Source organism: Rhinopithecus bieti, unplaced genomic scaffold (genome assembly GCF_001698545.2).
Source record: "Rhinopithecus bieti isolate Rb0 unplaced genomic scaffold, ASM169854v2 scaffold_1058, whole genome shotgun sequence".
Taxonomy (NCBI): Eukaryota; Metazoa; Chordata; class Mammalia; order Primates; family Cercopithecidae; genus Rhinopithecus; species Rhinopithecus bieti.
The window spans coordinates 231,710-250,436 of record NW_016803341.1 but is presented as its reverse complement, the minus strand read 5'-3'; the positions used below and the strand labels follow the sequence as shown (position 1 = coordinate 250,436).

General features: G+C 37.8%; 1 protein-coding gene across 1 annotated transcript in view; it reads left to right on the top strand.

Moving 5' to 3' along the window:
- Nucleotides 1-18,727, top strand: part of ALMS1 (ALMS1 centrosome and basal body associated protein) — a 236,937-nt gene that overhangs the window by 105,133 nt on the left and 113,077 nt on the right. Inside the window, exon 10 of the mRNA XM_017876541.1 lies at nucleotides 1,578-3,442. Within this exon, the coding sequence (XP_017732030.1) occupies nucleotides 1,578-3,442 (1,865 nt within the window). The remainder of the gene's footprint in view (nucleotides 1-1,577; nucleotides 3,443-18,727) is intronic.

Genomic DNA, 18,727 nt, shown 5'->3' with positions numbered 1-18,727 from the left:
ACCATAAGTCCGCCTGTCCGTGGAACTGACAGCCCTTCAAGTGATCCCTGGCTTAAAGGTAGGGCTTCATTGGTGACCTTCCCCTTTCTGCCCAGGAGCCTGTCTGCCATCTCTCTGCTATCTGTGGTACCCGTGGCACACCCAGGCTGTTTATGTCAAGGAGCACCTGCAGGCCCACTCTGAGCTGCCCTCAGCCCTCCCCGCCCCTGCAGCCTCCCTCCTGTGCTTGTGGGTGCCCAGTGTCTGGAGGGGCGGCAGGGGGCTGGTGTATCTGTGCTGTCCCAAGTGTGCGCACACCTGGCTGGGTTGTGACAGTGCTTGGACTTGGCCTTAGCTTTGCTCTGTAATGGGAACGGGCACCAGGAGTGGGGAGAGACCAGGCAGCAGGAGCAGGCACTTTTCAACGTGCAAGGGCAGGGGGAGTTCCCAGGTCCCCGAGACTGCAGGGTTGCCTGGGTCTACAGCTGTGACTGGGCAGCTGCAGCTGTGCCCAGGCGGGTGGGGTTCCCACCCCTCCAACTCAGAAGGGAGTGGGACTTCTGCCTGTTCCCGGCTCCCACCAGCTCAGTAGAGCGAGCAGCCCTAGCTGCTCCTTCCCCACTGTAACTAGCATCATGGCAGCAGCCACTGCAGATGGGATGCTGCTGCCATCAAAAATACATCTACTTCATCACCTGGGGAGATGCAGCATCATTTAAAATATTTTCATCTGGAATCAGATGTTGCTATATCATCAAATAGAATGCCAAGTTATAATGACTTTATAGGTAAAACACAGAAACCTCAAAGAAATGTTATATTTATGGTAGCTTTGAGTACTGATCCTGTGTGCCAGGAAACAAGGTCTTGGTTTTTTTCCCCCCCTATTCTTAGGGGTAAAATATTAGGATGTAGGTCAAGCTTCTGTAATAGCTAAACATACAGCGGCTCAAATAAGATAGAATTTTATTTTCACGTCATTGTTCATGTTAGGAAAGTGAGCTCTGTTCCTTGATGTCATCCAGGGACCCAAGCTAGCTGGACAACTAAACTGTCCTTACACATGACTTCCAAGGTTGTTCCATGCATTACCATTTTCAGCAGGTGAGAAAAATAGTGGTGATAGTGGTGGTGATACTGGGGGAACACGCAGGTCAAGAACTTGATTTTAAGGACAGGAAGCAGAAGTTGTACTTGATGCCTTCAGTCATATCCCATTGGCCTCAACCTAGTCATGTGGTCACAACTAGCTGCAGAAAAAAACAGGAAATGTCTCCCACTTGGTGGCTATGTGGCTAGCAAAAATTTGAGTAAGGGATTTCTATTATTAAAAGAAAGGTGAGAATACTTACTGGTGGACAATAGTAATCTTTGCTGTTTAGTGGGAAATTTTTAGGAGAACTCTCTGAGTGGTCTTAATTATTGTGAGCCTTTTTATTCTGTAGTTAACTATCTCTTCTTGCTGTGCTCTTTGTCCTGTTATATTATAAAAGAATGACATGACCTTCATGGTCTAATCTTAGCATGGGTATAAAACTAATGTGTATGTAACTACTTGGACTGCTTCAGATAAGAACCTGTTTGTTTGTATCTTCTAGGGTTTACAGAGTCCACGTGGAATGGGATGCAAGCCAGAAGCTGTATGTAGTCACATTATTATTGAGAGTCATGAAAAAGGATGTTTCCGGACTCTAACTTCTGAACAACCACAACTAGATAGCCACTCTTGTGCTTTCAGATCTGCTGAACCCTCAGAAATGACCAGAGGACGTCAGAGCCCATCATCATGTAGAGCCAAGCACGTCAACCTTTCTGCATCCTTAGACCAGAACAACTCCCATTTGAAAGTTTGGAATTCCTTGCAGTTAAAAAGTCACTCCCCTTTTCAAAACTTTATACCTGATGAATTCAAAATCAGCAAAGGTCTTCGAATGCCATTCCATGAAAAGATGAACCCTTGGCTGTCAGAATTAGTAGAACCTGCTTTTGTGCCACCTAAAAAAGTGGATTTTCATTCTTCATCACAAATGCCATCGCCAGAACCCATGAAAAAGTTTACTACCTCCATCACTTTTTCATCTCACCGACATTCTAAATGCATTTCCAATTCCTCTGTTGTTAAGGTTGGTGTTACTGAAGGTAGCCAGTGTACTGGAGCATCTGTGGGGGTATTTAATTCTCATTTCACTGAAGAACAAAATCCTCCTAGAGATCTTAAACAGAAAACTTCTTCCCCTTCATCATTTAAAATGCATAGTAATTCACCAGATAAAGAAGTGACTATTTTAGCAGAAGGTAGAAGGCAAAGCCAAAAATTACCTGTTGATTTTGAGCATTCTTGTCAAGAAGAAAAACCTTTAGAAATGTCAGATTTTACAGGCAATCATTCTGAGCCCAGTACCAGTGCAAATTGTAGCAATTTCAAGGAAATTCAAATTTCTGATAACCATACCCTTATTAGCATGGGCAGACCAAGTTCCACCCTAGGAGTAGGCAGATCGAGTTCCAGACTAGGAGTAAAAGAGAAGAATGTAACTGTAACTCCAGATCTTCCTTCTTGCATTTTTCTTGAACAACGAGAGCTCTTTGAACAGAGCAAAGCCCCACATACAGATGACCATGTGAGGAAACACCATTCTCCCTCACCTCAACATCAGGATTATGTAGCTCCAGACCTTCCTTCTTGCATTTTTCTTGAACAACGAGAACTCTTTAAACAGTGCAAAGCCCCACATGTAGATCATCAAATGAGAGAAAACCATTCTCCCCTTCTTCAAGGTCAGGATTCTATAGCTTCAGACCTTCCTTCTCCCATTTCTCTTGAACAATGCCAAAGCAAAGTGCCAGGTATAGATGACCAAATGAGTAAACACCATTTTCCCCTTCCTCAAGGTCAGGATTGTGTAATGGAAAAGAATAATCAACATAAGCCTAAATCACACATTTCTAGTATAAATGTTGAAGCCAAGTTCAATAATGTGGTCTCCCAGTCAGCCCCAAATCACTGTACCTTAGCAACATCTGCATCTACTCCTCCTTCAAATAGAAAAGCACTTTCTTGTGTTCGTATAACTCTTTGTCCCAAGACTTCTTCCAAGTTGGATAGTGGAACTTTAGATAAAAGATGCCATTCATTGGATGCTGCTTCTAAAGCGAGGATGAATAGTGAGTTTAACTTTGACTTACATACTGTATCTTCGAGATCACTGGAACCAACCTCCAAATTGTTGACCAGTAAACCTGTAGTACAGGATCAAGAATCTTTAGGTTTTCTAGGACCTAAGTCTTCACTGGATTTCCAAGTCATACAGCCTTCTCTTCCAGACAGTAACACTATTACTCAGGACTTGAAAACCATACCTTCTCAGAATAGCCAGATAGTAACCTCAAGGCAAACACAAGTGAACATTTCAGATTTCGAAGGACATTCCAATCCAGAGGGGACCCCAGTATCTGCAGATCGGTGAGTCTCATTGTGATAACAAGCAAGCTGGATGGACTTTGTGATAAAATGTTTCAAATACTTAAGTAGATATTGGTTCTTGGGGAAAAGGCTGTGTGATTTCTCTGAGTGGAGGTTGTGTCTGACTAATTACTAGAAGTCTTTCAAGGAATAAATGTGTTAAGTAAGAGAGAACATATGATAGTAATGCATTTATACTTTCAGAGGGCTCTTGGCAAGACTTGACATCAAGTGTTTTAAAAAACTGAATGACCTTGAAAGGAATCTTTGATCATCCAATGATACAATTACTAATTTATTTACTATGTTGGACGTATGCTGAGGATCTCCTTTGGAGGCTGTACACATGTACGTGGGTGCTTGGTTGCTCTCTCTCTTCCCCTCTCCCTCTCTCTCTCTCTCCTCCAGCTCTGGTTCCATTTCATGACTTCCTTCAAATATTTAGTGTTTACAAAGAAAGTAGCTTTATAGTGGAAAATCCTGGCAGATACCAGTTTAGTCAAATGATGAAGATTAGCATCACCAGTAAAACATCAGTCAACATAGTGTGCTTCCTGATATGATGCCCCACCTCATAGAGTATTGTAGGAAAGGAAACCCAATTCAGGCATAAGTCTTAGATTTATATTATTCAGCCCAGTTTTAGCACTTTGCCATTAATTCGGTTTTACTTTAATGAGCCTCTTACCATATGGGGAAGCAGAACTACCTGTATGTTTAGTATTTTACCTTATAGTTGAAGAGGCATCGTACCACAGTGGAGAGCACTGGGCTTGGAAAGGAGGGTGAGAGAAATGTTTATTCATAATCTACATGTGGTAGTAGTCATGGCAATAAGGAACTTACATATGCTATCTTACTTAGTTCTCATAATGATCCTATGAAGCAGGTGATGAGATCTCTGTTTTCCTACTGGGAAACTTGTGCCAAAAGATGTTTGTAGGCAAGATAAAGAGTATTCGAATGCATTCTGTTTAATCAAAGTAAGGAGTTGTTCCCCTACACAGTACTCTGTCCTAGAATTTGAACCCTCATTCCAACTCTTCTTCCAGCCACGATCCTGGACAACTCATTTAATATCCTTGGCACTCACACATAGAAGGAAAGTGTTGGAATGCTGAAAAGTCCCTTACAGCTCTAAAAGTTAGGGATTGCGATAATAGATTGGGGCAAAAGAAAAGGTCAATCTCTGATTTCAGTGTTATAAATAGTAGAGTGCTATAGAGATCAGTACTGATACCTTTAAAAATTTTTTTCTTTGAGACAGAGTCTCGCTCTGTCACCCAGACCAGAGTGCAGTGATGTGATCTTGGTTCACTGCAACCTCCACCCCCTGGGTTCAAGCCATCCTCCCACATCAGCTACCCGAATAGCTGGGACCACAGGCGTGCACCACAACGCCTGGCTAACTTTTGTATTTTTAGTAGAGATGAGGTTTTGCTATGTTAGCAAGGCTGGTCAGTATTGATACTTAAAAAAAAAAAAAAAAAGTTTAGAAATTAAAACATTGACGATTTCATATACAATTTTTAAACTCTTTGAAGGTTAAATGCTAAGGTATTGTACTGAATACCTTAAAAGTCAGGTAAAGCTATGAATGAGAAGAAAATAATAGATGATTATAAATATGAACTAACAATAATGCCATTTGCTCAGGGTGTACATTTGTAGTGGATGCTTATACTTAGTGTAATAATCAGAAATAGATATTATTACCTCAGTTGTGGATTTAAAAAACCTGAGACTTAGAGAAGATATTTTGCCCAAGATCACATGGCCATCGAGCATTGGAGGTGGCATTTGAACTTAGGTTTATCGAACTCCACAGTCCATAAATAATTCAAACTACACACACACACACACACACACACACACACACACACACACACACAGATGCATAAAACATATATATAGGTAAATATATATATAATAGTTTATAAAATATTTATAAAGGAGTGGGCGTGGTGGCTCACACCTGTAATCCCAGCACTTTGGTGTCCAAGGTGGGTGGATCACCTGAGGTTGAGAATTTGAGACCAGCATGACCAACATGGAGAAACCCCATCTCTACTAAAAATACAAAATTAGCCGGGCGTGGTGGCGCACGCCTATAATCCCAGCTACTCAGGAGGCTGAGGCAGGAGAATCGCTTGAACCAGGGAGGCGGAGGTTGCAGTGAGCTGAGATTGCGCCACTGCACTCCAGCATGGCAACAAAGCAAGACTCCACCTCAAAATTTATAAAGTATATGTCTATAAAATATTTATAAAGTATATATGCATAAAATATATTCAAACGTTTCCATTTTGAGATAATTTTAGACTTACAGAGGAGTTGCCGAAATGAATAGCACAGAGAGGTTCTGTATTATCTGTTGCTGTGTATCGTGTTACCCTGAAATGTAGCAACTTAATAAACATCTGAAAATTTATGTAGTTCAGAAATCTAAATGTAGCTTATTTGGGTACTTCTGGCTTAGGTTGTCTCACAAGGTTGCAAACAAGGTATTGGCTGCAAATGTGGTCTCATCACAGGGCTTGCCTGAGAGGATGTGCTTCCAGCCTCACCCACATGGCCATGGCTTTGGCCAGAGACATGGGCTTTTTGCTTCTATAAGGCACTCATAATATGACACCTAAGCTTCCCTTAGTGAGGCAGTGAGAGGGCAAGAGAGGGTGCCCAAGACAAAAGCCACAGTCTTTTTGTTACCTACCCTTGGATGTGTCATCTCATCACCTCTGCCACATTCTCTTCAGTAGGAATGAGTCACTGTCTAAAGCTCTCACCCAAGGGTTGGGAATTACACAGGGTCCTGAATACCAAGAGGTAGGTGTCATTGGGGGATGTTGTCCATGTAACCTTTACTGAAGCTTCCATTTAACATCTTACCATAATATCATAACCATAAAATATTTATCAAAATGAGAAATTCTTCTTGGTATAAAACTATATAACATTGATTTCACCAGGTTTTTCCACAAATGAACTTTTTTGTTTGAGATCCAACCCAGGATTCCATCTTGCATTTTAGTTGTCATGTCTTAGACTCCTCCAATCTATGACAGTTTCCCAGTCTTTTTTTGTCTTCCATGACCTTGACACTTTGAAGAGTGCTAATAAGTTATTTTGAAGAAGCTTCTTCAATTTAGCATTGTTTGATGTTTCAAGGTTAGATTAGGGTTATGCATTCTCAATGCGTCGCAACAGAGAGCACATTATGTTGATATGTTACTGGTGATGTTAACCTTGGTCACTTGGCTAAAGTGGTATCTGCTAGGATTCTCCACTGTAAAGTTACTGTTTTTCCTTTGGAGATACTAAACATTTGAGGGAGATTTTGTTAGACTGTGCAAATAACCTGTTTCTGCTTAAACTTTGAGTACTAATTTTAGCATTCATGAGTGGATCTTGGCTGTAGCAGTTATTACTGTGGTGTTTTAATTTTTTCATGCCTTCCATCTCTTCTACATTTGTTAATTCAAATTCTTCTGTAAGGAGAATTGTTCTTCCCTCATTTATTCTGCCTTAGGTTATTTATTTGCATTATTGTAGACTCATGAGTGTTTATTTCATTATTTGGATTATAATCCAATGCTACCATTACGATTTTTGTTGCTCAAGTTCTCTTTTTAGCTATTTGGAGCACTTTCAGGTTGGCTCCTGTACCCTGCTTCAGACCTGGAATCAGCTGTTTCATTAAAAAACCCTCGTTTTTTTTTTTTTTTTTTCTTTTTTTTTCTTTTTGAGGTGGAGTCTTGCTCTGTCACCCAGGCTGGAGTGCAGTGGTGTGATCTTGGCTCGCTGCAACCTCCACCTCCCGGATTCAAGCAATTCACCTGCCTCAGCCTCCAGAGTAGCTGGGATTACAGGTCCGTGCCACCATGCCCAGCTAATTTTCTGTATTTTTAGTAGAGATGGGGTTTCACCATGTTGGCCAGGCTGGTCTTGAACCCCTGAAATCAGGTGATCTGCCCGTCTCGGCCTCCCAAAATGTGGGGATTTACAGATGTGAGCCACCGTGCCCAGCCAAAAAACCCTCTTATTTTTGAAGGGAGGAAGAAGAATAGTATTTAGAAAACAAAATGTAAGTACCTGGCATGCTCACTGGTGGTGGGATGTTACTATGTTTAGCCTTTCTCAGTGAATAAAGCTAAGAAATATAGGTAGGTATGTTAACTTATGTGTATACTCATATCTGTATCTTTTAATGTGTGTGTGTGTTTTAAATCATGTGTCCGTATTGATACCTCTGACTCCAGTACGGATCCACAGAGTTGATTCTAGCCTTTCCCCTTTCTTTGTAACTTCTGTCTCTAATAGCGATAAAACTGGCTCTCATTATCTACAATATATTTAACCTAGTATATAAATAAAGTAGTTTCAGAATTCATAACCCATACCCACATGAAAAACAAATTCTGCAACCAGAGTACAGTGTTTGTCTGCAGTTTTGAATTTATCATTAAAATATCTAGACAAAAATGCTGTTTGCTAAAGTTTCTTAAGTCAGCATCTCCCTGCCCCATACTCTTCAGTATGAGTACATGATTCATTTATAATATAGTTAGATTCGTTAGTCACATTCTGCGTTCCATCTTTGCCTCATATCCTGGTTGACCTTTAAAAATTTATGTACTTCTAAACTTCACTTTCTGTGCTTTACAATTCTATCCATTGCTACAGTTTCATATGAGCAGTTCCATCAATCCCAAAACTCCCCCATGCTGTTCCTTTGGAGACAGTCTTTCCCCTGACCCCTCACTCACCCCCGGCAGTCCCTGGTCTGTTTTCTTCCCTAGAGTTTTACCTTTCTAGACTGTCACACAAATGGAATCATAAAACATGTAACAGACGTTTGGATCTGATTTTTTTACTTTGCAAAATACATTTGACTCATCTTGTGTAGATCAGTAGTGCTTTTTTATTGCTGTATTAAAAGCAATAATATTTTATTGTAATTCCATTGTACAGATTACCACAGTTTGTTTATCCATTCACTCATTGAAGGATATTTGAGTTGTTTCTAGTTTGGGACCATTAAAATTAGAACTGCTGTAAACAGTTATATACAGGTTTTTGTTTCTCTACGGTAAATACTAAGGAAGAGGATTCCTGAGTTATATGTTATAGGTGTATATTTAGCTTTGTAAGAATTATTCAGAGCTAAACTAATACTAGTTTTTCAGAGTGTCTGTATCATTTTGCATTCCTTCTAGCAATGGGTGAGCATTCTAGTTACTCCACATCCTCACCAATGTGTAAATTGTCAATATATTTTAGCAATTTTTATAGTTGTACAGTGGTATCTCAACATAGTTTTAATTTGCATGTCCTTCCTTAATGGCTAATTATTATGAACACCTTTTCAAGAGGTTATTTACCATCCTCTTTGGTGAAGTGCTTTTTAAATAGGGTTGTTTGCTTTCTTATTGGTGAGTTTTGAGAGTTCTTAATATATTCTGGATACAAGTCTTTTCTGGATATGTTATTTGCAAATATCTCCACAGTGTGTAACTTGTCTTCTTATCCTCTTAATAAAGTCGTTCAAAGAACAAAGGTGTTTCCTTTTGATCAAGTCCAGTTAATTGATTTTTAAATGGATCATGTGATTGGGTTGCAGTACTTTTCTTTCAGCACTTAAAAAATATGCTACTTCCTTCTGGATTCCACGGTTTCTGATGAAAAATTCGTAGTCATTTGAGTCATTGTTCTCTATGTAAGAACAATGTATCATTTTTCTCTGATTATTTTCATTTTCCAGCACATTGATTATGTTTCTAGATATGGGTTTCTTCTTTTTTTTAATTTTAAATTTTATTTCAATAGTTTTTGGGGTAAATGTGGTTTTTGGTTACATGGGTAAGTTCTTTAGTGGTGATTTCTGAGATTTTAGCGCACCCATCACCACAGTAGTATACACACTGTATCCAATATATAGTTTATTGGATATTTTATCCCTCAACCTCCTCCCAACCTCCCCACGTAGTCCCCAAAGTCTGTTATATCATTCTTATGCCTTTGTGTCTTCACAGCTTAGCTGCCACTTATAAGTGAGAACATACAATATTTGGTTTTCCATTCCTGAGTTACTTCACTTAGAATAACAGCCTCCAGCTCCATCCAAGTTACTGCAAAAGACATTATTTCATTCATTTTTATGGCTGAGTAGTATTCCATGGTATTCATTCAATGTATATATATACCACATTTTCTTTACTCATTGGTTGATGAGCACTTAGGTTTTTATGTCTTTGCAGTAGCAAATTGTGCTGCTGTACAAGTGTGTGTATGTGTCTTTTTAATGTAATGTCTTCTTTTTGTTGGTATAGATTTCTTTGCTACCTCTTGTTTGGGGTTTGCTGAGTTTTTTTAAGCCTATAGGTTTACAGGCATACCTCAGATATATTGCAGGTTCAGTTACAGACCACTGCAATAAAGCCGGTCACATGAATTTTTGGTTTTCCCAGTGCATATACAAGTTATATTTACACTATACTGTATTCTATTAAGTGTATAATAGTGTTATGTCTAAAAAAAAAATACATACCTTAATTTAAAATTTCTTTATTTTTTAAAAATGCTAACAATTATTTGGACCTTCAGTGAGTTACTTTTTGCTGGTGGCGGTCTTACTTCGATGTTGGTGGCTGCTAACTGCTCTGGGTGGTAATTGCTAAAGATTGGGATAGCTGTAGAATTTTTTTTTTCTTTTTAATTTTCATGGGTACATAGTAGGTGTATATGTTTATGGGGTACATGAGATGTTTTGATACAGGCATGCAGTGTGAAATAAGCACATTGTGAAGAATGGGGTATCCATCCCCTCAAGCATTTATCCGTTGAGTTGCAAACAATCCACTTACACTCTCTAAGTAATTTTAAAATGTACGATTATTATTGACTATAGTAACCTGATATAGTAGGTCTTATTCACTGTTTCTATGTGTGTGTGTGTGTGTGTGTGTGTGTGCCCATTAACCATCCCCATCTCTCCCTAAACCCCTCACTACCCTTCTCAGCCTCTGGTAACCATCCTTCTACTCTCTGTGTCCATGACTTCAATTGTTTGGATTTTTAGATCCCACAAATAAGTGAGAACATGCAGTGTTTGTCTGTTTGTGCCTGGCTTATTCCATTTAACATAATGATCTCTAGTTCCATCCATATTGTTGTAAATGACTGGATTTCATCGTTTTCTATGTCTGAATAGTACTCCACTGTGTATATGTACCACATTTTCTTATCCATCTATTGATGGACACATAGACTACTTCCGAATCTTAGCTTACCATGAACAGTGCTGCAACAAACATGGCATTGCATTGAATCTGTAGATTGCTTTTGAGTAGCAAAATCAGTCTTCCATATACTGATTTCCTTTCTTTTGGGTATATACTCAGCAGTGGGATTGCTGGATCATATTGTAGCTCAGTTTTTAGTTGTTTTAAGGAACCCCCAAACTATTCTCCTTAGTGATTGCACTAATTTACATTCCAAGCAATAGTATACAAGGGTTGGTTCCCTTTTCTCCACGTCTTCGCCAGCATTTGTTATTGCCTGTCTTTTTGATATAAGCCATTTTAACTGGGGTAAGACGATATCTCATTGTAGTTTTTAGGTTTAGTGTTTTGATCGGATTATTAGATTTTTTCCTGTGGAATTGTTTGAGCTCTTTATATATTCTGGTTATTAATCTGTTGTGAGATGGGTAGTTTGCAGATATTTTCTCCCATTCTGTAGGTTGTCTCTTCACTTTATTGATTGTATCCTTTGCTGTAAAGAAGCTTTTTAATTTGATGTGATCCCATTTGTCCATTTTCACTTTGGTTGCCTGTGCTTGTGGGGTATTGCTCAAGAAATTTTTGCCCAGACCAGTATCCTAAAGATTTTCCCTGATGTTTTCTGTAGTAGTTTCATGGTTTGAGGTCTTAGGTTTAAGTTTTAATCCATTTTGATTTGGTTTTGTATATGGAGAAAGATAGAGGTCTAGCTTTATTCTTCTTCATGTAAATACCAGTTTTCCCAGCACCATTTGTTGAAGAGACCGTCTTTTCCCCAGTGTATGTTCTTGGCACTTTTGTCAAAAATTAGTTCACCGTAGGTGTGTGGATTTGTTTCTGCGTTTTCTGGTTCTGTTTCATTGTCTTATGTGTCTGTTTTTAAACTAGTACCATGATGTTTTGGTTATTTTAGCACTGTGGTGTAATTTGAAGTTAGATATTGTGATTCCTCCAGTTTCGTTCTTTATGCTTAGGATAACTTTGTCTATGCTGGGTCTTTTGTGGTCCATATAAATTTTAGGATTTTTTTTTCTATTTCTGTGAAGCATGTCATTGGTATTTTGAGGGATTGCATTGAATACAGATTCAGTGGAATACCCAATTGCTTTGGATATTGTGGACATTTTAACAATATTGATTCTTCTAATTCATGAACATGGAATATTTTTCCATTTTTTGGTATCCTCTTCAATTGTTTTCATCAATGTTTTATAGTTTCCTTTATAGAGATCTTTCACTTCTTTGGTTAATTGCTAGGTATTTGATTTTATGTGTGGCTATTGTAAATGGGATTACTTTTTAAATTTCTTTTTCACATTATTCACTGTTGACATATAGAAATGCTAACTGATTTTTGTATGTTGATTTTGTATCCTGCAACTTTACTGAATTTGTCAATTCAAATAGTTTGTGTGGAGGCTCTAGGTTTTTTCAAATATAAGATTGTATCATCTGCAAACAAGGATAATCTGACTTCTTCCTTTCCAATCTGGATGCCATTTGTGTCTTTCTCTTGTCTGATTGCTTGAGCTAGGACTTCCAGTGCTATGCTGAATAACAGTTTTGAAAGTAGGCATCCTTGTCATGTTCCACACCTTAGAGGAAAGGCTTTCAGTTTCTTCCCCATTCAGTATGATACTAGCTGTGGGTCTGTCATATACGGCTTTTATTATGTTGAAGTATGTGTTCTCTGTATGCAGTTTTTTGATGGTTTTTAATCATGAAGAGATGTTGAATTTTAAGAAATGTTTTTTCAGCACCAATTGGAATGATCATGTGGTTTTTGTCCTTCATTGTGTTGGTATGTTGTATCACGTGGATTGATTTACATATGTTGAACCATGCTTACATCCCTGGTATAAATCCCACTTGATCATGGTGAATAATCTTTCTAATGTGGTGTTGCATTTGGCTTGCTAGTATTTTGTTGAGGATTTTTGCATCAATATTCATGAGGGAGATTGGCCTGTAGTTTTCTTCTTTTGGTGGGTCTTTGTCTGGTTTTGGTATCAGGGTAATACTGGCCTTGTAGAATGAGTTTGGAAGTATTTTCCTCCTTCTCTATTTTTCAGAATAGTTTGAGTTAGATTGCTATGAGTTCTTCTCTAAATGTTTGATATATTTAAGCAGAAGAGCCATCAGGTCCTGGATTTTTCTTTGTGGGCAGAATTTTTATTATGGCTTCAATCTTGTCGCTTGCTATTGGTCTGTTCAGGTTTTGGATTTATTCCTGGTTCAATCATGATAGGTTGCACGTATCTAGGAATATGTCCATTTCTTCTAGATTTTCCAATTTATTGGCATCTAGTTGCTCATAGTGGCCATTAGTGATCCTTTGGATTTCTGCAGTATTGGTTGTGATGTCTCCTTTTTCATTTCTGATTTTATTTTATTTGGATTTTCTCTCTTTTTTTTTTTTTAGTCTGGCTAACGGTTTGTTGGTTTTGTTTAACTTTTCAAAAGCCAGCTTTTGTTTCATTGATCTTTTGTATTTTTTTCATTTCATTTATTTCTGCTGTTTTATAGTTTTTGTCAGGGAATTCTGATATCTCTTTTAGCCTAGCCTTGGTGTCTGTTCCCATGTGATTTAGTTTTGATATTTGTCTCTTCAAAATCTCACATTGAAATTTGATCCCCAATATTAGAGGTTGGACCTAAAGAGAGGTGTTTGGGTTATGGGAACAGATCCCTCATGAATGGCTCAGTGACCTCCCTGTGGTAATGAGTGAGTTCTGGCTCGTAGTTCACCCAAGAGGTGGTTGTTTAAAAAATAATGACTCCTCTCCTCCCCACCTTCCACTTCTTTTCTCTTGCCATGTGATGTGGGCTCTCCCCTTCCACTTCTGCTGTGATTGGAAGCTTCCTGAGTTCCTCGCCAGAAGCAGATGCTGGTCCCATGCTTCTTACACAGCCTTCAGAACTGTCAGCCAAATAAACCTTTTTACTTGGTAAATTAGTCCAGTATTAAGTATTAAGAATACCCAAGTATTCCTTAATAGCAATGCAAACAGACTGAGACACCATGTGAGCTGAGATTTTTCTGGTTCTAAATATGATGAATAATTTTGGATTGTATTTCATAATGACGTTTTATGAAATGACCAGTCTTGTTTAAATGCTATAGAGAAAGTTGATGTTTTTGTTTTAGTAGACAATGACCCAACTGGTTTCAGGTTAAAAATTCCAGCCAGCCTTCTGTATGTTGTTGTTCCAAGTCCATTCAGTTTTCCAAGGCTTCGCAGTGCTGTTCTGATCTGTCCTCCATGTGTATGCCTAGTGACCCTTTTCTAGGTACTTTTATCCCTTTTCTATGTACTTTCTGTGACTACCTTGTGTCAGGGCCAAGTGACACAGGACAGAAGGAGAAAAAACCAACGAGGTATGGTCACTCTTGAGACCACATTTCCTTTGGTGTAAGCTGAAGGTTTCCCTCCCTCAGAACTTTAGGCTCCTGCCAGCCTCTGTTACTGCTTGTACCATTGCCACCATGAGATTACTGGCATGCTATGACTAATATACAGAGATAAGGAAAAAGGGGATTCTGTATAGAGTATTGGGAGACCCTTCTTTCACTCCTGAAGCCTGAACTAAAAGCCTTTGCCATGAAGTCTTTCTGTCTATGCTAATATCCACTTTTAGGTTTCAGGCTATGTTGAGTTCAGGCCAAGGAATGACAGAGGAAACGAAAATGATGGCAAACTCATTACCATTTTGTTGATATTTCAAATTTTATGATCTTCAGTCTGCCTGCTTCTGTTTTTTTCAGAGTCTTCCAGTAGCTGCTGCATGTAGTCTATCTAGGTTTTATAGCTCATCTCATCTAGGATTAGATATGTTAACCTGGAACTGGAACCACTTGTACTGTTTTTTGTTCACATTAACTGCATATGTGAGTTTCAGTTATTCCACATCCTTGCCAACACTGGGTATTTCCAGTTATTTTTCATTTCAGTCATTCTAAATGTGAGTATGAAACAGTATGGTATTGTAATTTTAATTCGTATTTCTGTGATGACTAATGATGCTGAGCATCTTTTCTGTGCCTCTTGCCCATTTGCACGTTTTTATTTATGAAGTATCTGTTCACTTTTGTCTATTGGATTATTTATCTCAGTATTATAGGAAATGTTATAATCCAGATACAAATCCTCTGTGTATTGTGAATATTTTCTCATAGTCTGGTGTGATTTTCATTTTCTTAATGGTGTCTTTGGGGAACAGAAAGCTTTAATTTTGATGAAATTCACTTTGGTAATTTTTTTTAAATGATTATTACTTTTTTGTGTCCTGATTAAGAAAATGTTGCCTAATCAAGTGTTGTAAAAGTTTTCTCCTGTGTTTTCATGTAGAAATGTTATGGTTTTAACTTTGTGTTCCAGTCTATGATCTATTTCCAAATTTTCGTTTGTGGTGTAAGTTATGCAGTTGAGGATCATTTTCTTCCCTAGGAATATTCTAGCACCACTTTTCAAAAATGATTATTTCCTTATTGAATTTAGTTGGAACCTTGGTCTAAATTAGTTGGCCTTATATGTGTAGGTTTTAGAGTTTCTACTCTGTTTCTTTGTTCTTTTTATTTATCTTTACACCAGTACCACAATGTCTTGATTACTGTAGCTTTATAGTAAGTCTTGAAGTCAGGTTATGTCCTCCAACCTTGTTTTTCTTTTCAAAATTATTTTTGCTATTTCAAGTCCTTTGCATTTTCATACAAATTTTAGAATAAGCGTACTGGGATTTTGTTTGGGATTGTATGGAATCTGTAGATCAATTTTGTAGATTGACATTTGAATTTTCAGTCTTCCTATGCATGAACATGGTGAGGTTTTTATTCCCCACTTAAGTCATCTTTAATGTCTCCCAGTAACATATTGTAATTTTCAGTGTGGAGATTTTACACATCTTTTACTAAATATATTCCTAAGTAGTTAATATACTATGGTATATAGTATTTTCAAATTTAAGTTTTCTGATTGTTCATTGCTTACATATAGAAATACTGTTGTCATGCCACTTTGTAGGTCCCAACAAGTTAATTTTAATTTTAATTTGTTATTCTTTGGGTCAGAGCTTTCATGCCTACTGTGGGATGTTTTAGGGCAATGAGTGCAGCAGAGAATTTATGCAAGGCAAAAGTTCCAGTGGTTGAAATATATCTATTTGTTCTCTGTTTTATGTTCAGTAACTCCTCCTAAGATTTCAAGAGTTTCTTGTTTAAATTTACTGGGATCCTCAGGTATAATCTATTCTTCATACAGGGAACAGAGCAGTTTTACTCCTTCCTTTGCAATTCTCGTGCCTTTTATTTCTTTTTCTTGCCTAATGCACTGGCTAGAACATTGAATATGATACCAAAAAAAGGCAGTAAAAGCAGACATCTTGCCCTGTTCCCTATTCTTGGAGGGTAGAAGAGTAGATTTAGTGTTTCATCATTAAGTTTAATATTACTTGTAGATTTTTAATGGATGCCTTTTACCAGGTTGAGGATGTTTTCTAAGTTTGCTGTGAGTTTTATCATGAATGGGTATTTAATTTTTCAAATGTTTTTCCTGCTCTATGGATATGATCACACATGTTTTCTCCTTTTTTCTATTGATGTAGTGAATTACATTCGTCCAGTTGATCAACTGTATTGTTGAAATGTTCTTTACTGAATTTTTATCTGCTTGTTTAATCAGCATTTGAAAACAGCATGTATTTCCAGTTATGTTTGTGTATTTTCTATTTCTCCTTGAGATCTTCTTTGGAGTATTTTGTGGGGAGGGGAACAATCACGAAGTTATAGAAAAGGTAAATATGGCACAAGGAACTTCTCTTTCTCCTTAGTTATTTGGGAATAAGTTGTTGACCTGCGGCACAATCACTTTCGTGTAATATATTCTCATTTCCTATAAAAGGACATTCTCCTGTATTACCATAATAAAGCCATGAGAATTAGGAAATTCATACTAGTACATTCATACTAGTACAGACATTTAGATTTCTCCAGTTCTCCCAGTAATGTCTTTTATAACAAAAGGAAACAGTTCAGAATCATCTGTTGCATTTAGTTATCATGTATCTTCCATTTCTTTTAGTCTGGAACAATTCTTTAGTCTTTTCTTAACTTTCATGATGTTGACACTTCTGAAGATTACAATCCAGTTGTTTTGTGGAATGTCCCTCAATTTGGTTTCTTTGATGTTTCCTCATGATTACATTCAGGTTAGTTATCTTAGGGAGGAAAATCAAAGAAGTAACGTTGAATTTTACTCATTGCATCCTGTGAAGTGTCATGCAATTTTAATTTGTCCTCTTGTTGACAGTTATCACTTTAAAACTCAATAAGGTTGTGATTGGTAGGTACCTTTACTCAATAAGGTTGTGACTGTTAGGTGCCTTTATCATTTTAAAACTCAATAAGGTTGTGGCTGTTAGGTACCTTTTCATCCCACAGTAGGCATGAAAGCTCTTAGGCGCCTTAATACCCCAAACAAGCTACTCTTTTCCCTTTTGTAATTAAGTGTTTTATGGAAAGATACATTTAAATTATGTAAACATCTTATTCCTCAGCAAACGTATTTATTTGTTTATTTATATCTGTACAGAATCTTTATTTTATTCAGTGAGTTATGATCTATTGCTACCTTTTTTCTTTTTAACTTGTTATTTGAAAATACATATAGACTCACAAGAAAAATATGTGACTCACAAGAGGTTACAAAAATAGCCAAGGGAGGTCCCCACTCAGCTTCCCCATTGGTAATGTCTTACATAATTATAATGCATTATCAAAACCAGTAAGTTGATATTGGCACAATACAGTCAACTGGACTAGACGTTAATCAGATTTCACAAGTTTTTGCATGCACTCAGTTATTCTAATGCATATATGTATAATTCTGTAAAATTTAATCGCATGTATAGCTTCATGTAACCACCATCATAATCAAGATACAGAAGTGCTCTGTCACTGTGAAGGAATTCCCTTGTGCCTCCCCTTTTCTAGTCACACCCCGTTCCCTCAACCCAGCCTTCTTTAACCCCCAAAAGCCAGTGATTACTGTATAATTTTGTCATTTTGAGAAGTTATGTAGATGGAATCCAAAATGTTATATAGGTGGAATATAACATGTAAACTTTGAGTGAGTTGTGTTCTTACTCAGCATACTGACCTGGAGATCCATTCAACTTGTGTGTATCGGTAGTTAATTTCCTTGTATTGCTCAGTATTCCATTATATGGAATTTATACAGTGTGTTTATCCATTCACCTGTTGAAGGACATCATTTCCAATGCTTATTACTGATAAAGCTTTTATGAACATTCATGTACTTTCTTTTTTATATACTTTAAGCATGTGCAGAACGTGCAGGTTTGTTACATAGGTATACATGTGCCATGGTGGTTTGCTGCACCCATCAACTCATCATCTATATTAGGTATTTCTCCTAATGTTCTGTCTCCCCTTGTCTCCCACCCCTTGACAGGCCCCAGTGTGTGATGTTCCCCTCCCTGTGCCCATATGTTCTCAACTCCCACTTATGAGTGAGAACATGCAGTGTTTGGTTTTCTGTCCCTGTGTTAGTTTGCTGAGAATGATGGTTTCCAGCTTCATCCATGTCCCTCCAAAGGACATGAACGCATTCTTTTTTATGGCTGCATAGTATTCCATGGTGTATATGTGCCACATTTTCTTTATCCAGTCTAACATTGATGGGGATTTGGATTGGTTCCAAGTCTTTGCTGTTGTGAATAGTGCTGCAATAAACATACTGTGCATGTGTCTTTATAGTAGAATGATTTATAATCCTTGGGGTATATACCCAGTTATGGGATTGCTGGATCAAATGGTATTTCTAGTTCTAGATCCTTGAGGAATCACCACACTGCCTTCCACAATGGTTGAACTAATTTACACTCCCACCAACACTGTAAAAGCATTCCTGTTTCTCCACATCCTTTTCAGCATCTGTTGTTTCCAGACTTTTAATGATTGCCATTCTAACCGCGTGAGATGGTTTCT